The sequence below is a fragment of the Ochotona princeps genome, chromosome 3 (genome assembly GCF_030435755.1).
Source record: "Ochotona princeps isolate mOchPri1 chromosome 3, mOchPri1.hap1, whole genome shotgun sequence".
Taxonomy (NCBI): domain Eukaryota; kingdom Metazoa; phylum Chordata; class Mammalia; order Lagomorpha; family Ochotonidae; genus Ochotona; species Ochotona princeps.
In genome coordinates, this window is record NC_080834.1 from 96,908,085 (window position 1) to 96,932,376 (window position 24,292).

General features: G+C 39.2%; 1 protein-coding gene across 3 annotated transcripts in view; it reads right to left on the minus strand.

Annotated features, from left to right (window-relative positions):
• Positions 1-12,851: 12,851 nt before the first annotated feature.
• Positions 12,852-24,292, minus strand: part of TP63 (tumor protein p63) — a 217,633-nt gene continuing 206,192 nt past the window's right edge. For all 3 annotated transcript variants that reach the window (XM_058662120.1, XM_058662119.1, XM_058662118.1), the window contains exons 11-14: positions 20,746-20,903; positions 18,647-18,791; positions 17,287-17,380; positions 12,852-14,472 (exon numbers count right to left, since the gene is read on the minus strand). In XM_058662120.1, the coding sequence (XP_058518103.1) occupies positions 14,176-14,472; positions 17,287-17,380; positions 18,647-18,791; positions 20,746-20,903 (694 nt within the window). In that variant the 3' untranslated portion in view covers positions 12,852-14,175. The remainder of the gene's footprint in view (positions 14,473-17,286; positions 17,381-18,646; positions 18,792-20,745; positions 20,904-24,292) is intronic.

Here is a 24,292-nt window from a genome sequence, read left to right on the forward strand (position 1 = left end):
GACAGTAATACCAGAGATTGGAAATAAAAATGGAAGATTTGGTGTGTCCCTGATTCTACAACTAATTTGTCTGTGTGATTCTGGTGCCTGTATATAAGTTATCCGAAGCTGAACTTCCTCAAACTGTGTACTTCGTAATGATTGTTCAGTTTATTCTTTTTGTGATTACTGATACAAGAGATAGTTCACATGAAATTTCTTAAAACGCCATGAATCAGCATTCTGAGTAACATAAAGATTTATTACTCACTTGTGTAATCCTTCTAAGACCTAATAGAAGTCCTGATAGCATCAGGACTGCTATCAGGTTTCCTTTTCCTTTTCTTGGTAGTACTCTTATTTATTTTTTATGAAAAACCTAGAAAATCACAACTCCCCTCCCACCACCCTTGGATTGATATTGTTTTTTCTTTTTGTGAGAGAATAGTAAATGGTTCCCAGCTGGGATAGCCATGGTGTGAACATAATCATGGAAGATGTCTATAACTTCTGTCCCAATTTTTGCATTTATGTCAACCATTTCTACTAGTATCCTCTGAAAATTTTCCTTATGGCTTCTTCAATTCCACTATTTAATGTCAGTAATTGTAATTTTTCTTCAAATATTGGGCTATACAATATGGAACTATTTATTTCTGGAATAAAGAAATCAAGAAAGCTTAAAATTTTATTTTTCTACTTTCTTAGAAATTAGGAAAACCAAGACCCATATGTACCACCCAAAACTACAATTTTCTTGCAGAATTATTACACCATAGCAGGCACTAGTTGCACTAGCCCATGTCCCTTTCTTTCCTTGAAGAATTTCTCTTTCCATCTCTGTTCTTATTATCTCCTCATTCTGGTTTTGGAATCATTGATACATCTGAAAAATCAAATAGAGAAAGAAAACTTCATGTATATCTTCTAAAGCCTGGGGTAACATTTACTGCAACAAATGTTCCAGGGTACAGTCTCCCATTTAGTAATGTGGTAGCTAAAAGGGACATTCCTTACAGCTTTTCTTTCAAACTTTGGAGGTCCAACTAGGGGACTTTACCAGTAGGAACCAAGAATTCACCCAAGATAAAGATAAAAGAGGTTTCTTATGCGAAATATAAAATACAATGGACAAATGGAAACCATTGAACTGTGCTTAGCCCTGCTTAAAAGCTCTTCAGATGTTGATCCATTTGGTTCTCAGAACAAAATTTTGAGATAACATAGTTGTCTCTATTTTACGCATAAGGCAAGCTAACCACAAAGAACCAGTAACTTTCCAAATGTTACCAACTTGTAACATACAGAGATTAAGCTTACACTTACTCTTTCATATAGCATGCATTTCCCATTCTTCCATGAAAACTCCATGAATAAATTTAATATAAAAATATTGGACATAGTAAATCCTACATAGTGAATATAACATTGTAAACAGTTGTAATTTAAATTATTAGACTTTCTCTGACTTCCATAGATTGTTGAGCTGGGAAAGACACTTGTCATAATATCTCTTAGGGATTCCAGGCTTAAAGCAAGAATGATGTCATCTTTGGACCAAAGAGCACCATGGAACTGGCTATGCAAATATATAGTTTATTACTTGGATAGTCAGGTTTCATGATTTTTGTGTTGTTTTCATTCCCTGAGGGCAAAGATGGTGCCCATCATTGCAAATGAGATTCTATTTTATGATTAAAAACAAAAGCAAAAAAAAAATAACCAAAATATTCAACAAAGTGACAGAAGCAACACACTATCACGTGCATGGCTTGCTTACAAAGCGTAATTTGTTCCAACACTCCCACTGTGTGCTTTGCTGAATTCTTCAGGCCAAGGATGCTGGTGGATAAACAGCCAGCAGGGTAGGGTGGAAAACAACAAAGTGTACAAAGAGGGAGAGAAAGAACCACTTGTAAATAGCACTCAAAAGTATTCACTGACAAGTTCCATTGAGAATGAGATTAATTAATCACAAAAAAGACCTTTATGTGGCATAGAAGAGAGATCTCTTTTAAGTAGAGTTTAGTTTGGATTGTACTGAAAATGGAAAAGGGAGGACTGGATCAGCTAGTCCTAAAATGTCATTCATTGTTTGAGTGTGGCCTGATGTTAGCTGCTGACAGCTTCATTTTGTAACTCTGCTAGTTTTCCAGTCCATAAAGTGAAGACTTTAAGTTAGGTGATGCTTAAGTCCCTTCTTGGCCAGTCCTTTGATGACATAAGTGTGTTTCACAGAACCGTGTTCTTTTCAATGATGAATTTTGCATAGTGATTTCCACCTGTCCGCATCAAAAGATGCTGAGTAACTCAAGACAAAAAGCACAAACACTCATAGCAGCAAAGCCCACGTGTCACCCCTGTACAGATCTTAGCCAAGCTGCCACCTATCCACCACAATTCTCACTTTATTAAGATTTATTGCCCCTGGTTTCCTCATCATAATGCATACAACCTATTTAATACGAAGAGGAGAGGAGTTATATAAGAGTATCATGGAAATAATTAGAGTGGAGTTTAAGAAGCAAATAGTCTCGGTGAAGAGACAGGAAAGCTCTTTTCCTCAGGGAAAGAAAGGATAGATTACAATCATGGGAGGGATGTAGACATTTTCCATTCCTGCCACCCTCATAAGGGAGGTCAAAGTGCTACAGAGGCTGTGAGGATGAGCAAAGACTGTGGTATTGTACTGAAGGAAAAGAAGTAATGAGGCAAGGCAGATGAAAGACGAAGGGGGAAAGCCAGCCAAAATGTGCTCTTATGAATAGGATATTATGCTAGGGAAGAAGAAGAGCAGTATCTGAGGAGACAGACCTCTCATTGATGGCCAAATGCTGATTGAACATCAGCCAGCCATGAGACAGTGTGATGCCTTCCAGTGAGCCTTGGTGAACTGAGCTGAGACATGACTTCCTGCCTGGTGTAGGACTCTCCAAGGTATCACAGGTCTGAGGGTGGTGGTTGGTAACAAGGTGCTGCCAAGAAATCACCCACAAAGAATGGTTCGAAATCACAGGCAAAATGCAAGTAAACCTGGTGTCTTTTTTTTTCTAAAAGATTTATTTATTTTTATTACAAAGTTGGATATACAGAGAGGAGGAGAGACAGAGAGGAAGATCTTCCGTCCAATGATTCACTCCCCAAGTGACCGCAGCTGCTGCTGTGCTGATCCGAAGCCAGGAGCCAGGAACCTCCTCCAGGTCTCTCAAATAGGTGCAGGGAACCCAGGCGTTGGGCCATTCTTGACTGCTTTCCCAGGCCACTAGCAGGGAGCTGGATGGGAAGTAGAGCTGCTAGGATTAGAACTGGCACCCATATGGGATCCGGGCACTTTCAAGATGAATACTTTAGCCACTAGGCCACCACACTGGGCCCAAACTTGGTGTCTTATCTACCATAAAAGGAATGAATGATCACTGAATAGGAAGTGGAATACAATATGGCTGTAGCAGAGAAGAAAAAGGTAATAGATGTGGTAAGGGCTCTGAGAATAACAAATGAAAAGTGAAGATGAGAAATAAGTAAGAAATATTCCTCTGTGCACACGCACATACACTCACACACACATACACTCATACACACATACACTCACACACACACACACTCACACACATACACTCACACACATACACTCACACACACACACTCTCACACACACATACACTCACACACACACTCTCACACACATACACACAGACACATACACTCACACACACACATACACTCTCACACACACACTCTCACACACACATACACTCTCACACACATACACTCACACACACACACTCTCACACACACATACACTCTCACACACACACTCTCACACACACATACACTCTCACACACATACACACACACATACACTCTCACACACATACACACATACACTCACACACACACATACACTCTCACACACACTCTCAAACACACATACACTCACACACACTCACACACACATACACTCACACATACACTCTCACACACACACTCTCACACACACACTCTCACACACACATACATTCACACACACACTCTCACACACACATACACTCTCACACACATACACTCACACACATACACTCACACACATACACTCACACACACACTCTCACACACACTCACACACACATACACTCACACACACTCTCACACACACACTCACACACACATACACTCTCACACACACACACTCTCACACACACACTCTCACACACATACACTCACACACATACACTCACACACACTCTCACACACACTCACACACACATACACTCACACACACTCTCACACACACACTCACACACACATACACTCTCACACACACACACTCTCACACACACACTCTCACACACATACACTCACACACATACACTCACACACACTCTCAACACACATACACTCTCACACACATACACTCTCACACACACTCACACACTCTCACACACACATACACTCACACACACATACACTCATACACATACACTCACACACACATACACTCTCACACACACATACACTCACACACACATACACTCACACACATACACTCACACACACACTCTCACACACACATACACTCTCACACACATACACACACACATACACTCTCACACACATACACACATACACTCACACACACACACACTCTCACACACACACATACACTCACACATACACACACACATACACTCTCTCACACACACATATACTCACACACACACTCTCACACACACTCACACACACATACACTCACACACACACTCACACACACATACACTCACACACATACACTCTCACACACACTCACACACTCTCACACACACATACACTCACACACACATACACTCATACACATACACTCACACACACTCTCACACACACATACACTCATACACATACACTCACACACACATACACTCACACACATACACTCACACACACACTCTCACACACACATACACTCTCACACACATACACACACATACACACTCACACACATACACACATACACTCACACACACATATACTCACACACACATACACTCTCACACACACACTCTCAAACACACATACACTCTCACACACACACATACACTCTCACACACACACATACACTCACACATACACTCACACACTCACACACACACTCTCTCACACACACATACACTCACACACACTCTCACACACACTCACACACACATACACTCACACACACACTCACACACACATACACTCTCACACACATACACTCACACACACATACACTCTCTCACACACACATACACTCACACACATACACTCACACACACATACACTCACACATACACTCTCACACACACACTCTCACACACACATACACTCACACACATACACTCACACACACACACTCTCACACACACATACACTCACACACACACTCTCACACACACTCTCACACACACATACACTCTCACACACACTCACACACACTCTCACACACACATACACTCTCACACACATACACTCACACACATACACTCGCACGCACACACTCACACACACATACACTCTCACACACACACTCTCACACACACACACATACATACACTCATGAGGGAGCTTCAAAAAGTTCAAGGAAAGAGGAAATAAAAGTCTATTTTATTTCAAAAAAGTTTGAGATTAATGCACGTGAGGGATTATCAAAATGTATGAACTTCTCTGAAAGCCATTTTGAAGAGTGGTGTTGGCAAGTATTGCCTGGGGCCTGTATTGCATAGGTGAGATTCACAAAAGAGAGCACTTCCTTGAAGCATTCTTTCCTGACTTCTGTTTTGGATAATTGCAAGTGTTGGTATTTCCTCTAAACCAAATGTGCTGGTACCTGGATGCCACTATAATTCCAAAATTCTTGAGAACAAAACTTCTGAACATTTCTCAAATATATTTGGCAGTAAGCCCTGTGGAATGACACAGCGGAATTTTCAATGCATTCCAGAACACAGAATCTGACTATGGGTTGTTCCCCATATATTTTTTCTTTCATTCTATTTTACAATTTCACCTTTTCTGTATCCTGTTTATTGTGAAAGCTTTCAAATGCTGCCTCCACCTTTTAATCATTAGTCAGCAAAGTAATGTTACGAAGGCATTGATAAACTGCACAAGTAGTTGATATGCCTGATACACATTTAGCAAAGATGAATGAAGGAGTGGTCATCTAACATGAAGACATTTTCTAGAGTACAGGAATACTGAATCATTATAAAGTCATTAGCACTTTTTCATTCAAACTTACTTTTGTTCAAAGTAAAAATTGCAGTTTGTACAAAATACTAGTCTTCGAGTTTTGATCAAAACCTCAAGAGAAAAGCTAACCTGCCAGTCCACACCTGCCACTTGGCACACAGATTCAGGGTCGGCGAGAGAACTTATGAATCTCATAAATTCAGTGACACACCCAGCAAAAATGAATGCACCACTTGAAATAAATGAAGTACTCTGATCTAAAACGAAACAAACTAGAAAATAAAAACCAAAAAACCAAAACAGCAACAAAATAAAAGCCACATTTTCTCTCTCTCTCTCTCTCTCTCTCTCTCTCTCCCTCTCTCTCTCTCTCTCTCTCTCTCACACACACACACACACACATACACACACACACACGGGAGCTTTCACCAATATGGGAAAATGGAACTTGGAGATAAAATATTAAAATCTATTAATAGTTTTTTCTTATGACATGTTTTGAAGTCCCCTCATGTGCATATGTGTGTCTCTGTGTGTGAATTTTCATATTCTATAGAAATTTTCCTAGAGAAGGGATAGGTTCCTAGATTTTTTTAGGTTTCTACTTAACTCAGCTTAAAGGTTTGAAGCTAGTTTGTTTAGAACTCTTATGTCATTTCTGCATAGAAACGCCATGCCATCTTCCTCTGCCTCCAAGCACAGTAGCAGGGAGCTAGACTGGAAACGGAGATCACATGGAATGCTGGTGTCACAGGCAAAACAACAACAACAAAACAAAACAAAACAAAACAAAAAAACAAAAACAACCTGCTACACTATGGTACCAGCTCCAAAACATCTCATTTTATTGAAGATTTTGGGGTGCAAGGCATCAAATGTCTGTCCAGGTCACCAGACTTCTTTTTGTATAGTGTTCCTTCTATTCCATATTTACATATTTCCATGAAAGTTTACACATCGACATAGCTTCTGGTGGATGCATGAGTTCAAAGCACAACAGGACAACGTGATGTCAATCATACAAAAAAAGAGAATGGACACTGCATATTATATACTTACAAAGAGGATGATGAGAAATCTATATTGTAGCTCTAATTGTCCAGTGTTATAGTTTAACTATTAAAGAACTATAAAATATGAAAGAGAAAGGATGGGGCCCGGCGGCGTGGCCTAGCGGTTAAAGTCCTCTCCTTGAACGCCCCAGGATCCCATATGGGCACCGGTTCTAATCCCGGCAGCTCCACTTCCCATCCAGCTCCCTGCTTGTGGCCTAGGAAAGCAGTCGAGGATGGCCTAAAGCTTTGGGACTCTGCACCCACATGGGAGACCCGGAAGAGGTTCCTGGTTCCAGGTTCAGATTGGCGCGCACTGGCGTTGCAGCTCACTTGGGGAGTGAATCATCAGATGGAAGATCTGCCTCTCTGTCTCTCCTCCTCTCTGTATATCTGAATTTGTAATAAACTGAATAAATCTTTGAAAAAAAAAAGAGAAAGGATGGCTATAGGGAAAATAAACCCAGTCTCTTGCCAGGCAGTGGCATCCTGCCTCAAGAGAAACAGTACATTCACCTGTCTAGGAAAGATACAACTTGAATCCCAGGTCACCCAGGCTCAAAATGCAGATGCTCAGGCCTGGCCTGGCAGCCTAGCCTAATCCAAACACCTCACCTTACACGCACCGGGATCCCATATGGGTGCTGGTTCCTGTAGTGGTGGCTCCGCTTCCCATCCAGCTTCCTGCTTGCAGCCGGGGAAAGCAGTCGAGGATGGCCCAATGTCTTGGGACCCTGCACCAGTGTGGAAGATCCTGAAGAAGTTTCTGGCTCCTGCCTTTGGATTGGCTCATTTCCAGTGGTTGCAACCACTTGGGGAGTGAATCAACAAACAGAAGATCTGTCTCTCCTCCTCTCTGTATATCTGTCTTTCCAATAAAAATAAATAAATCCTTAAAAAAAAAAAGAAAAAAAAATGCAGATACTCTACCCAATAGGAGAGATCTGGCTTCTTGATCTCACACATGCCATGTAAATTTTAGGCATCTCAAGTATATGTAATCAACATTATCTTCTGTTTTCTAATCATTGTTGTTAAGTAACATTCTAAAAATGTTGCCTATAACAGAAAAAAGTAGTAATAATCCATTATCTTCTAGGTGTAATTAACCATCCTAATTTTTTATAGAAAAAATTTGTTGATCTTGTGCGGTTGCCTAGTGATAAAAGCCTTCTCCTGGCACATGCTGGGATCCCATATGGGCACAATTCCAGTCCCATATGGATCCTGCTTTCCATCTAGCTCCCTGCTTGTGGCCTGGGAAGGCAGTTTAGGACAGTCCAAAACCTTCAGACCCTTCACCCATGTGGGATCCCTGGAAGAAGCTCCTGGCTTCGGATTGGCTAGCTCTGGTTATAATGATCACTTGGGGAGTGGATCAATGGGTGAAAGATCTTCCTCTCTGTCTCTCCTCCTCTCTGTATATCTAATTCTCAAAAAAAAGTTAAAAAAATGAAAGCATTGATTGTAAAAATGGAGTAACAGAGAGAGAGGCAATGAGAGAAATCTTCCATCTTCTGGTTTACCTCCCAAATGACTACAATAGGCGTGGATAGGTCATCTGAGTTCAGGAAGCTGGACTTCACCTGGATCTTTCAAATGAGCTACAGGGGCCCACAAATTTGGGCATCCACCCCTGCTTTTCTCAGTGCAGTAGCAGGGAACTGAACACGAAGAAGAACACTAAAATCCTGAATAAATACTATGAGTGCCAGTATTGTAGGTTGTAATTTTTTAAATTATGATTTATTTTTATTGGAAAGGCAGAGATACAGAGAGGAGGAGAGACAGAGAGGAAGATCTTCCATCTGCTGATTCACTCCCTAAGCAGCTGCAATGGTCAGAAACGAGCCAATCGAAAATCAAGAGCCTTTTCCTGATCTCCCATGCAGGTGCAGGCTCCCAAGGTTTTGGGCCATCCTCAACTGCTTTCCCAGGCCACAAGCAGGGAGCTGGATGGGAAGTGGAGCTGCTGGGAATAGAACCGGTGCTCACATGGGATACTAATGGGTGCAAGATGAGGACTTTAGCTACAAGGCTACTGTGTCAGTTCCTGTAGGTTGTAATTTAACTCCCCGTATCATAGTGCTAGCCCTATCCTCTAAAATATTTATTGATTATAGTAATTGTACTAATGAAATAAATAATAGTCAATGCAGACTGGAAGATGTATATAAAAAGAAATCCGGGATTGGTGCTACGGCCTAGTGTTCTAATTCTCCACTTGAAGTGTCTCCATCTTGTATGGGCATCTAGTTTGCGTTCTGATCCAGCTCCCTGCTTCTGACCTGCAAATGCAGCAGAGGATGCCTCAATCCTTGAACCCCTGCACATGTAAGAAACGTGGAAGAAGCTCCTAGCATAAAATATGATCCATCTCATGTGTAATAATGGAAGAATGTGGTGGGTGCTTCCACATCCATATCTAAGTGCCTGAGTTGGGGAGTTTGCTCCACTCCTGAATCTGGCTTCCTGCAGTTACACACTCTGGGAGGAAGCTGGTGGTAGCTCAAGCACGTTAGTTTCTGGCACTCATACAGCAGAGCCAGACTGAGGGTCCTGGCTTCTGACTTCAGCCTGACTCCGCTTAGGTTATTGCAGGTATTTGGAAAGAGAATCAGCAACTTCTTTCTCTTCTCCCTCTCTCTCTCCTTCTCCCTCCCTCCTTTTCTCCTCTCCTTTTCTCATTCAGGCTCATAACATTTTAAAATTTATTTTTTATGTTCATATTGATTACATGGGTGAGAGGGTTGCAGACGGATATTGGTCTCTGATTAGGATAGATCATACTGAGATGGGCAAGACGGTGGGTGAGACAAATGTTTCAGTCTTTATTTCTGTGTCTGAGGGAGGTATCCAAGAATAAAGTATTACTCCTTGCTGTCCCCAGCCTCTGCACCTGTGTGCACTGGCAGGTGCTCCAGGCTAGTGATAATGGCATGGAAGAACCCTTAGCTGAGTCTCTGTGAGCCCCAGGTTTCACACATGCCTGTGGGTGCTGCAGTCTTGTCAGGACCCAGCCCGCCTCCAGTCCAAGCTTTTCATGATGGGTGCAGCTGTCTATCCCAGCCCAGCTCACCCATGGCCCCAGCTCTTACTTGAACATAATGTATTTTAAACTTGAAAATGCTTTAATAGATTCTATAGTAACTCACGTAAAATAAATTTTCTTATTCTTTTCTTTATATTTCAGAAGACCTACAAGGAAGAATAAAAATCATAAGATTCCTATTATGACAAAAAGAATTGCTAAAAATTGAAAATAAACACTGAGTCAAAAATCTGTGATGGTAAATAAAATTATAACCAGTTCTCATACCTCTTTGGGTTTCTCTTCCTCATAATGGCACCACTGTATCAATTATTTCTTTTTGAGAGATTACTTAGATATCTGATGGAAATAAAGGAGCCTTTGAGATCCTTAATTTCAACTGCCTCAGCCTTGCCTTATAGGAAAACAAAATCTTACCCTTAAATATCATGGATTGTATATGGTATTCTGTGAAGTTTGTAAGGCACTACATTGTTTTCATATTATCAATGATAGTCCATGAGAGAACAAATTACCCATTTACTAAAAACCATTAGGCCATTTTGATAGAGTTGATATTTTGATTAAATGGATATTCATAACTGAAAGATGATATTTAACACAGGATTTAAAAGAGACAATGACCTATTTAGTACCCATCATCCATGATGAGCTCTCACAGAGATCAAAGGCCATGTGTATCACATTTCCACAGTGATGCTGCGGCCCAGACTGAGCAGTATGGAGAGGTCACGGAACACTGGAGGTACGTGGAGTGTAGGTCCCCTGTGGAAACAAAGTCTTTCTGATCCTAGTAAACGAAGTACTAAACATGTAATTGTCCCAGATCCCAAATGAAAATGGAAAATGTCTTCATCTTTCCTCTTCAGTAAATTAGCCACAATGAGACAAGAATGATTATTCGTGCTACAGTAACAAAGCAAAAACCAAAACAAAACCAAAAACCCTCTGTGTCAATGTTATTTCTTCTTCATCCAATATAAATTCAACCTAAAGATGGGAAGGATGGACAAACAGGTAGACAGCACACATACACGTACACCAGTGTGAATTCTCAATGCATTTTTATTTTTTAAATTTTATTGCATGTCCTGGTAAACATAAATGGCTTCAAGATCTGCCTCTAGCTCATCAAAATCTGTAGCACAAAATACCAAAAGACAAGCAACTGAAACTTTTAAAAAAAAGTATCACATCTGTGAAAAAGAAACATGACAAACATCGATAAGGCATATAAAACTTCTGACATTTGCTTAATTTTTGTACAATTATAAAAATACTTAAAAAAAACCACATCTCTTAAACATTCAATATCCCACATACTGTACTTTAGGGCAATATCAAGGAAATGAAGCTTTGATGAATTTAAAGAAGAAAATTCTGCTCCTCACTTCTGTTTATAATCACCTCCAAGGAAACAACATTCAATTCTTTAGCTAACTGCATTAAACTGAGTCAACAAGAACCCCATTAAGTCGTGTTTCAGTGGCCTGTTCCTAATAATCTTCAACCTCTTATGCTGGCTACTCAAAGGAGCATGAATCACCACCCAGAAAGTTGTGCCCAGTTTTGGCCAATGCTAAACTCATGAGAAAGAGTACAGGAATTTCTGAGTCCCTAGAACCGCCTAAATAGTGCTGAAATAGTTCAGAAGTCCTAGGTTGATTCAAACACTCATGTCAAGTAAAGGAAGTCATTTGTCCTCCTAACATTACCAAGACACAGCTTTAATGCATTCGCAAAGCTGCATGTTTGCTCCAGAAATTAACCGTGCTTATTATTTAAGCACAATAATGTTGAAATCAAGGACTCACTCTTTTTAACGTACAAAATTAAAAAAAATTAAAAAACTTTCCCTCCCCTTCCCCTTTCAATTATGATATTATATCTTATTTGGCATGATATTTTTACTAAATGGTATTTTCATGAAAATACAAAAACAATACAAAAAGTTTCAATTGTGGCTCTGGAAAACCCACTATTCCCCAAGAAAAATTAATCAAAACACAAAGTATGCTGCATATACTATATATATATATATATATATATATATATATATATATATATACACACACACACACACTTTTCAGAGGAAACTCATACATTAGATTTTTTAAGCCAAATTAGCCCCTTTGCACTTTGAAATAAAAATGGTAGCATATTGCAATGACAGTCCTTTACCAAAATGTAGGGGAATATTTCAAAGCTCATTAGCATATATACAAAATATTTGTTTAATATTTTGAAGAAAACAGAGCATGTTTTTTTTAAAAAAAAAAACTGGGTGGGGTTGAGGGCATATTGTTCTAGAGATGTATCCCAATAGTTTTGAAGCAATTTGGGTCGCATGGTTGCAACAACAGCTTCCATTAGAGGTTGACTTTGGGATCTGCAGAAGTATTTTTATATCTGTGCACAGCCCCAAAGTGAGAGGGACACATTTTTATATCTGTCCACAGTCCCAAAGTGAGAGTTACTAATACTCTTATTCATTAAAAAAACAAAGAAAAGAAAAATCAAACAGTGTCCCAGTGTCCCAGGAATGCTGATCTCACAGTTTGGCGTCTTCCCAATCATTTGCCTATTTTAAATCTTCAACAGAGAAAGGGAAATGAGTGTAGACATGCAGTTTCTTGACTGAAGTGTCCTTGAAAAGAACATTTACCGAGAAACACTATTATCTTTACTTTGAAAGACTGTTCAGGAACTACAACTCACAGCTCACTGAGATACCTTACTTTTTAGTAGACTCAATTTTTTTGAATGATTCCCACTTTTTCTGGATAATCCTAATAGAGTAAAAATTGGATTGCTGCTAAGGTATCTATTCCAATTAAGTCAACTTGAATTCTACCCCCCTCCAAAAAATACTAAATGTGTATTTAAAGTAGAGAAACTAGTAAAAAAAAAAACTGTATTTAAAGGTTTGCATAATAGTGGAAAAATATTCCCAATCAACATGAAAATGCCATGCATTACATTTGAGGAGTTCCTGATAAATTCAGATACATGGTATCAGTTGCTTTGAAACTAGATGACTTTTTAAGCAGAAATTTACACCGATATCCCTCATTCTTACCCAAATGCAAGAGATGATATACATGATGATTCCATTAGTGTGTAACAACATGAACATGGGCTTTTTCTTGTGCCTGAACTTAACGTTAGCAAAATGAACTAACATTACTGGAAGGGATGTCAGTAATGAAAAATACACAACTGTGGAAAATCGTGTACATATATACAGTCTCAAACACTCAGCAACTGAGGATAAACCAACTGGACCCACCCAGTGTTTGCTGTGGCATATCTTTTGCATTCAAGGGATTTAAGGAACTATATATCCTTATCACTCCTGTGTACCAAACTGCAGATACCTATTACCATCCACGACACCTCTTGAGAACAGGGAAGTATAGACAAGCCATCCAAAAAAAAAAGTAAATAAAAAAGTAAGTGCAACTCAATTTCCTTTGCTTTAAATTACATTTTAGAAATAAATGCCCCCCACCCAAAATATATACTGCATATTTATATATTTATATATAGTCTTAGACTATAAGGGTGAAAATGCTTTATAAAAGTCAATGAGAGATCTCTGCAGCTTAAGGAGACACCCACTGCTTTTGTGCTCGTTTCTACCTAGCCATGACAACTCAGTCCAGCAAGCAATAGTTTTGAAGGCTTAAAGCCAGAGTTAGACTCAGAGGCCAGGTCAGATGTTGGGTAAAAGGACTCCTCTTCTCTTCCCCTTAGGAATTCAGATTGAGAAGAGAGAGAGGTGGAGCTAGGGAGAATGCTTTAATGATCAAGCAGAAGAACCCTGTGAGGAATAGCAGAGCACGCGGAGAGCCCATCCACGCAAGCTCATTCCCCTTCTTCCTTGATGCGCTGTTGCTTGTTTCGTCGGGCATCCATGTCAAAGTTGAAGTCATTCCACTCATCACGAGGTGGGAAAGAGATGGTCTGGCGGAGGGTGAAGCGCACAGCATCGATTACTCTCTCGCCTCGGGTCTCACTGGAACCCACACTGACCGTAGAGGCACCACTTGGGGTCCGGAGGAGATGCGGAGGTGAGGAAAAGTCGTGCAGCTGCCGGTGGTCCAGGATGCCCTTCCAGATGGCATGTCGGAATTGCTCAGGGATTTTTAGAGTTGCCAAATCCTGTGTAACAGGGAAGGGATTCAGGCAGGTGTAGAACAAAGAGACAATTTGACATGTATTCTACAGCACATTATTATTTTCTGGCACTCTGATTTTTGTAAATATTCCTACCTTTAAATTAGGAAATAAAATTTAACTCTCTAACAGGCTTCAGTGTTCTATAACTAAGCACATGGACACAGGTGTGAGGTGCCATCTCTAGAAAATACTTGTGGAAGATATTTCACTTATTCTCTACTAGCCTCATTTCCTTTGTTGGTAAACACAGACGTAATAATTATATGAGAATACACGATTCCAAACCATAAATGTAAGTTTTTTCCAGCCCTTGAATCGAGCTGGTCCTAGCTACTAGAAGCAAGGTATCATTAAAGGAATATCACCCCTACTGAGGAAGGGGATGGAGCAAGAAACATTCCCAATAGAGCTTAAGCACCATTAGCATGCCAGGCACTGAGGTCATTGTTTGATATTCATGAACTCATTTGGTTTTCAGATTCTCAGTATATATTGCTACACATGTTTTGAAGATGGAGAAACTCAAGTTCTGAGAAGTTGACGTGAATAAACAGGACACAGGAAGACCTCTGAGTCCAAAGTTGACCTATTGATCAAAAGGTCTCTTGCTGTTGGATAAATCAAGGCATCAAAAGGCAGAGTAATTGTGTGCACACTGTATAAATTGGTTAGATGGACAAGTAGGTTCCATCTTTACTAATCATGGTGACATTTCAGTGGTAGCTCACTTATTTTTATACAACAGCCTAATGATTAGAAAACATTGTTTTTGGAATAAAAAAATACAGGTTGAGGTTCTTATCATCACTAACAAACTATTGATTTTTAGCAGTTTTAGACTGTTTCTTCAGTAGCAAATGGGCATATCTCCTTTTTAAAGCCAACACATGCATTCAAATGTAAATGTAAATGTAAATGTGGCTACAAAAGTATTACAAACATTTAAGAATTTACGTATGTTAAGAATGTATATCATTAGCTCTGAATATTTTGGGGAAACTTCCATATTTAATCCTACTCTTCTTTTACAAAGCAATGCTAAATAACTAGATCTATTATGAGAGATAAGCTGAAAAAGAGATACCTATTTCTAGAAATATATAGCAAAAAACTGAGGTGTAAATAGGAAAATTGTACAGATTCTCAATATTCCCAATGCAGTCAGAATTTCCCAATTGTGTAAATTTTCAGGTATCAGATTTGCTCCAAATTCCTTCTGTAGCAGAAAAATACATTATGAAGAAAATAGCCCACAAACAGATAAATGTGTGTGTACCTTTTTGTGCTTATTAAGTTGTTATACCTATGCTACTCTCCATATGTCTAAAGTTCTTTGTAAACTATCATCCCCTAATCTCTAGGATTCTCTGGATAGATTTTCACCAGTGACTGACAGATTAAAAGCTTGGCCTATACACTGGCACAAGACTTGGTCAACACCAGTAGAGACAGTCTTCTGAAGACAGTTTGCAGATCCTAGCAGCCAGGGAAGCATCCTGAATACCCTCCAGTAGGACAAGAGAGTAAATGGAACATCTGACTTCAAAAACAAGGGCAAGCGGAAGTTTCTCTGCGCTGTCATTCAGGACTTTAGACAGGAAGCTCTCTCAAATAAAAGACAACTCTGTTTATAGTAGAGAGAAGTGATGGCAAAGATATTCAAATCTTATTGGAACCTGCTTGTAAAGCTTTCCCTAATAGTTTATTCTATCACGGGGCAGCAGTTATGGGGTGTAGAAGGGTGGATAAAGAGTTCACATAGCATGTACTTGTCAGCACAGAGCTGAGGCATCCTCATGCTGTAGGGGTATCTCAAGCAACGGTGCTCAAGGAGGGGAGCAAAGAGATTCCAATTACAGAAGCAGCAGAGGCAGGGATAGTCTTCTTCCACCAGTCCAAAGTACCCTCTGGAAGCAAGGAGAGAGCACAGAGAACCTCAAAGAAAGCAATGTGAAGAACAGGATGAAAGAGCACTTGGATTGCTGAAAACCAACAGTAGTTCCCATGTGAGCAGCAACAGCAGTTCCTACCTGCAGAGTAGGAAGCAAGAAAAAAGTGTCCTCCCCTTCAGCTTATGACAGAAATCAGAGAGCACAGCCAGAGGGAATGGTTTTCAACCCAATATCATTAACTGAAGCCTAGGTAACTCTTGGTTCTCATTGCTATTAAGAGCTTGGATAGGACTTAAACCCATTATGAGTGATCATATCCTATTCTGGTGAAAATAAATTAAGGAACTTAGATTTTTAGTTAAGCACAGGTCAATCTCCTAAAGATTCTAGTTTAAGGAGAGGGAGAAAAGGCACATTGATACAATTCTGTACTAGACATTTATAAGCCAGGATTCTATTCCTGGTTATGTCATCATCTCATCATGAAAAGTGACTATTTTGTCATTTCTTCCATATTATTAAGAAAGAACAATATTTTCTTCATACTATCTTATGATGTTAAAGAGAACATCAAAAGTTCTGCTAATTATTTAAGGATTACACATTTCTTGATGGTAGTATCAAATCTCTTCTTTCCCATATTGTATATGATGGGTACAATATACAAACGACTAGTCAGACACCTAAGGAAATCTAACTTAATTACTCTATTGCTTCTCTTATGAATAGTCTGAGGTCTAGAAATCTTAATCACATGGTAATGGGTCCCATCCAAACAGGACTGGGGTCATGGAAAGAATAAATAAATAAATAAAACTTGTAGGGATGGATCTCCAAGGTAGATGTTACTAGAGGAAGGACATGAAGAAATACAACTCAAAAGAAAAGGCTAGCAGTTACTTACATCCATGGAGTAATGCTCAATCTGATAGATGGTGGTCAGCCCCTGGGTCGTGAAATAGTCCAGACATGATGAACAGCCCAACCTTGCTAAGAAACTGCAGAGGGAGGAGGGAGAAGGAAGGAAGAAACAGATAAAGAAAGTTCACCCCAACTGCATTGGCGGGATAAAGGAAAACCCAACATTTTGCCCTTGGATGCCCTGCATCACAGAGTAGGGTAAGATAAAATACATGTGCATGCGGTATTTGAGGATTATAACTAATGAGTGACTTGCACTTTAAGTATTTAGGAAAGAAAATCAGCCATAGGTGTTCAAGTACTCAGTTATTGCTTTTTTTAAAATTGTATTCTGTGGAATTCTAAATTTATTTGTGGTGTGTCTCAGCAGCCATTGTGGAAGATAAAATGAAGGAGTCTGTGAACTTGTCAGAACTCTTGCTTCATGGCTCTTCATTTCAAAAAGAGCATCTCATCTAGTTGTGTTTGTATTTGTGGTTTTTGAGACTGATTGATATAGTAAAGAAAAACTGTAAATCACTACTCTATAAAGTCATTGATGGTTTTTAAAGTGTATCCTCCTTCAACCCCTTGTATTTGGTGCTTCTCTGAGATGGATGATGCTGCTACCATCATAACAACTCCAGGTGCTTGGAGGATTAGCCCACGGGCTCTTCTATCTCTATCATGCATGGGCATGAATGTAAATCAATCTGCAGCTAGAGGCAGAGGCAGAGGCAATAATCACAAAATTTGGGAAGCTCCCTTTGCTTCTGTGTGTGTGTGTGTAAATATATATATGTATTTCCAGCTTTATGTGTTTCTTTCTTTTGAACTCCTCTATGTTGGTCTGTATCCACTTCCCATATGCAAAACAGTAGAAGCCTTTGGGTTCTTAAAAAATTAATGTCACTTTGCTAACGTGTACGTTTTGATGGACATCCAACTCCAAAATTATGGTCCCTTGGTAGCTGAGAGCTGTGAGGCCTAGAGAGCAGGAAAGGGAGCAAGACAGAAAGTGTACTTCCCTTTTGGGAAACCCAGCCCTGAGCACCAACTTGAGGGCCACAATTGACAGTGCAAAATGTGAGGGAGGAGGCAGGGAGTAAGTGAAGATGGGCAAGATAGACATGAAAACCATATGTCTATAAACACACATTTTCACCTTTTCCCACGCTCATTATACTAATGTAGTAATTCTCCTCAATTACTATTATTGGCTACATGACAGATCAAACAGTGGCTGAACTTTAATCAAGAGCTGCTTTTTTTTCTCCAACTCTTTATCAACTTTGCCAGTGTCCACCCTCCACCAACCAGATATGTTTAGGATAGGCACCCAGGGGCACATGTTATGGACTCACCTGACAATGCTGCAATCTGTGGGGTACGGAGGTGGGGGAGTGCAGTGGGAGGTGGATGGCATGGAGAGAGGGGGAGGGAGGGCTTGGGTAGGGCTGAGTCCATTCATGTCTCCAGCCATTGGCATGTGGGTGCCCATCATAGGAACTGAACAGAAGCAGGAGGAATAGAGAGGGTTACTGCCATCATCACATTCTAGCATCCCAGGGCCCATCCTGCCTGGTTTAAGGTTGGGAAGGGACTCAGATACTGGCTTTTCTTTTTTATCTTTTGTTTCATTATCCTGTCCCCTTCAAACATGTTGTATGTAGTTATATAGAATAGTCACTGGACTCCACAATAATTACATATTTCTTGACCTCTATAGCTCCTCTGGCAATCTGTTTCCACTTCTTTCTCTATGTCTACATCTCCGTCTAGTGGCACATTATTCTTAATGTTTATACAGTACCCTTTCTATTTGCCTCCATGGGTTTTACTTCATCTCTCTCACTATATGAATTTACTCAAACTCAGAGATCAAATGGTACTATGTTCAGACTCCTACCTACATTAGCACAGCACTGCATACCCAACTAAATGAATAAATTGACAAACTTGCTAGTGAATGTGATATTTGTCATATTTATTTGTGAATTATGAAGGACATACTGTAATTTCTGTAAGCAAACATATCCGTAATAAGGAAGGACATCACTAAATATTCCAATTCTCTTATGGAACACTGCATGGTTGTTAGCACGGATATCACTAATACGGATATCACTAAGTCTCAAAATATATAAGCATTCACTGATACAGAAGAGAAGGTTAATATGAATGCTATTTAGGAAACAAGATTTTTTTCAATTAACAAAAGAATTAAGGATATATAAATAGAAAAAGATAATTATGTTTTGTTTTGCTTGATGAATGGCAGTGTGTCCATGAGTAAAGGCCTCTGCTGACTAGCTAACTATAGAGCACAACCCCAGCAGATTTTCCTGATTTACCCTCTAACTTTTCTTAGTTTAACCAAAGAATCACAAAGCATAAATACTCAAAGCAGATAAAATATAAAATGAAAATAACCATCCAATTTCTACTATTTTGTCATCCTATTTATCAAGTTGAAGATTCTTAGATCTTGCTAGAAGGAAAAAAAAGGAGAACACAAAATATTCCTATTCTTTCACTGTCAAAATAGCAGATCTGTAAAAACATTGGTTTTAAGCTCTAGAATGCATTCTTCACTACTGCGAGAATGATTTGGTTCTAAAGTCTTTGTTGCCACATCATGCAACCATACCATACATAACCAAATCTCAATGAAATGTGAACCTGTTCCAACAAACCATTCAGTCATAAACCTACCATGAGTTCTTTGAGAGACCACTCAAAGTGATATGGAAATGCAACTGCGGATTTCAGTGAAAAAGATGGTGGAGTGGGGATATAAGGTACCTGTTTAGTCTTCTGCATCCCAAAATGTATTATAAATTCTTCTGGATTTTTACAATCCTTTTCTTCTATTAAGTTGGGTATCTACTTTTCTAGTGGGTAGGATAATTATTTTAATAGCAAAACTATATGCCAATCAACATATATTTGGAGGCCCAATTTTCATTGTGCTTTAATTTAAATAATATGAAGGATTTGTATGTGAAGAAATAAAAGGCAAATCCCTCTATTGGTCAATCCCATAGTATGGATGAGATAGAGCAGATGAGTTCAGAGGGCAAAGTCTGCAGGGAAATTAGCTTATAAATGATTAAGGAGGCAGAGTGGCAATTTTACTGATTCAAAATTGAGTAATACAGCAGAAAATTTGCCTAGTTTTAATTTTACCGTATTTATGCTTCATCCTACAATTTGGATACATTTCATTTTGAGTCTTGCAAAAGTCCTAGGAAATGTATTCTTTCAGATCACCACAGAAGGAACAGCTTTTCCCAGTCCACTAGTGTGCTCTCTAATGAATCATACACCCAAACCATTCAGATTTGTTGGGATTCACCCACTTATCTTAGAAACATCCTTTTTCCCAATCCACAGCAGAGTTTCAACTACACTAGTCCTATTCATTCCTTGTTTGCTGATTAAAGAGGAAGGGTGCTCTTACTGTTGGCTCCCATGCCATCAGGAATGGTGGTGGGAGTGAGGGCGTTGCGCTGCTGGGGGTTGATAAGCTGGCTCACAGAAGGCAGCTTGTTCATACTGCTCATTTTGTTCAGAGGTGGGGAGCTGTTACCGTATGATGACTGAGACTGAATTGAGGTCCTAGGAACACAAACATGGAAAGATGATCAGCATGGGATATGAAAGAGCAAGGACTGGTAATTTCCAACAAGCCTCACAGTAAAGTATGGCCTTGAATTATACTCTCACAAAATATTCCTCCAGTATTAATGTAAATTATACACATACACACTTTCTGTGTGAATTAGTTACCAGAACTAAACTAGGCATACTAAAGTGAAATGGTCAACACCTTTGAGATGCTCATAGAATGGCAGATAACATGAGGATGGTAGTCCATCCTAGCTTGTATGATGATTATAAGAACTGAAAAGCAGAAGCTGAGGAAGAACTTTCTAGACTATGAAGCATTCATACTTTGTAATTACTATGACCACAGAATGAAGATTTGGCTTTCACCATTTTTCTAAGCCTGTACTGAGACAAGCTGTCTTTTAACAATCCTCTGATATATTACTTTATTCCTATTTTCCTTTTTTCCTGTAATTATATTTGAAGGACAAATAAAATGTCTAAATGTCTTCTTAGGGTTTTATTGTAAAAAAAACCTCTAATTCTGAATACTCTTTACATGTGCTTCAGTCAGTTACAATCATAGCAATCATCATACAATAGTATTAAATGTAAAATGATTATGTTTGAAATATTATAGTTGCAATGCTGATTTTTAAGACTGCCACTGTGTTTTCTCCACAGTTATATGGAATCAGGGAATTCTATATTCCATCCCTCTGAAGTGCTATAGGTAAGGGAATGTAAAAGTCATAAACCACACAACATTGGAATAAAATAGCAGGACAAAATTTAATGTATGATATACAAGTCAAGTTCATTTTACCACCACAGCCTGCAGGACAGGAGGGCATTGCTCATCTAGTTAGCACGTCACAGGTACAATTATAGATCCAAATTATAAAAGCCAGCATTTATAGATAGGATTATAAATCCTCTCAGGTGTAATACACTTCAGGTTACCGAGCTTTCCTTCATACATTATTTCAATGATTATCACAACAGCCCTTTGGAGCAGAATATGGTAAGACAGAAATCATGATTTCTTGTACATAGATAAGTACAAATATTGTCTGAGATATATGTGTGTTCAAGATTATACAATGCTAAATGGATGAGTTGAGGGTTAAATTAGGTCTTCTGGTATCTGGTCCAAGAGTTTAATTCACTCTATGGCACTTAGAAATAAGACAGTAATGGAAAGTAGGTTATAGGATGAAAACATAAATGAAGTGGAAGAGGAAATGCAAGAGACTGGAATTAGAGCAAGGAGCAAGATCTACAGTAAAGGGGTCACTCCAGCTATTAGCAAGCTCTTCCATTACCACGCTATTCCTTTACATTGATATATTTAGGCACATCCTCAAGCTCCTACTACAGTGTAGGAAAACACAGGGCAAGTCAGCAGAGAGAAGTTTTGCTAGTTGTTTTTGCTTCAGTTTTCTTTGCCACAGCAATTCAGTACTTAATATGCTGCAAAGTAAATTTTTCAATGTAAGTTGGTCTTTTATTGCCTGAATATCTTTACTAATACAGCCTGCAATTCCAAGCCAATTGAATACACAATAATGACTAATGAAAACATCACTTGAACCATAGTTTTCAGAATCAGGAAAATAAGAATGCACTTACAAAGTCTGGGTGTTCCATGGCTCCTCAGTTATCATAAGCGCCTTCTTCTGAATTCTGTTACAACATCCTTTTCCATTTCCCTAGGTTATTTATTTTGACAACCATTTCATCAGTTAATGTGATGTTTTTACTTCAATTGACTTAATTTAAGGAGGGTAGGTCATAAACCACAGATGAACAAAGAAAGAATATAGATTTTGGAGTCAACTAAACCATCTGGGCCAACTTTGGGATCTGATACAAATTAATTATGTCATTTTGAATATTAAATAAGTCTCTTGAGTGTCATGTTTTTGATCTATATAAAAGGCATAACAACTTTTCTGGGATCATTTTCTTGATGATTAAATGAGAAAATGCAAGAGTCATGGATGCTGACCACTGACTCTTAAGTATGCAACAAGGTTTGCTTTCACTCTTACTTACAGCCCCAAATGTTGAACACTCTAGTAAATGGCTAAGGGAATGGGAGGTCCAAATTCAAGAACTGAAAGTAGCCAGAGAGATAAAAATTGTAAATCGGACAAATCTAGACATCAAGACAAGCAAATGATTGGGGATAAGAGAATCTGAAAACGTCAGAAACTCTGAAAATATTTTCAACGTAGAGTGTCTTAAAGCCAAAAGAAGGCAGATAAAGTAGTAGGTTGTTAATTTTACAATGTCAGGAGGAAAAAGAGCATTCTGATAGCCTCTGCACATTGACTAAAAGGAAATGGAACTGGAAAAATTCATGGTCAATTTCAAGACCTTGTAGGACAACCATATTCTCTCTCTGCCACCATTACAGACATAATGTCACAGTCCTTGAATAAACAGTCTCAGCGATTTCTGGGGTAAACTGAAGAGCAGCAAAGTGCACTCTGCAACAGCAAGATCTGTGCAGTTGATTTTTCTTACCCAGTATCCACACAAAACCAAAATAAAAGTCCAGAACATGAAGACACAATGCCCCTCAGGAAAAGTAACACTATGTTCACCTAACGTTGTTTTCTTTAGATGTTGATCAGATTCCTCTAGGAACTCAGTGGACAGGATATCACAAGTCATATGCAATGCCTCTTCAGTTTGGAGAGAATTTCAGGTGAAGGGAAGTTGTAGTTCATAGCTCTAACAAGGTAAGCATCTCTACACATTGCTAGCATCTCAAATTTCAGGGCTATTGGTTTTAGATCATCTGGGATTAGAAGGTAAGTTTCCTGGGCTCAGCAGCGTGGCCTAGCGGCTAAAGTCCTCGCCTTGAACGCCCCGGGATCCCATATGGACGCCGGTTCTAATCCCGGCAGCTCCACTTCCCATCCAGCTCCCTGCTTGTGGCCTGGGAAAGCAGTCAAGGATGGCCCAATGCTCTGCGACCCTGCACCCATGTGGGAGACCCAGAAGAAGTTCCTGGTTCCTGGCTTTGGATGGGCACAGCACTGGCCGTTGCGGTCACTTGGGGAGTGAATCATCGGATGGAAGATCTTCCTCTCTGTTTCTACTCCTCTCTGTGTATCTGACTTTGTAATAAAAACAAATAAATCTTTTTTGAATTTATTTTATTGTATTGTTGTTGACAATCTTTACATAGTTAACTACGGTTAAAAAAAAAAGGTCAGGCGGTATAGGGAAGTGGGTAATACTATTATGTCCATATAAAAATAAATAAATCTTTAAAAAAAAAAAAGAAGGTAAGTGTCCTGATTCCAGCTCTGGTGATTACACAGTAAGATGTCAAAATTCCTGAGAAGGCACAAGTTATTCTCTCCAACTACAAAATGCTGTGA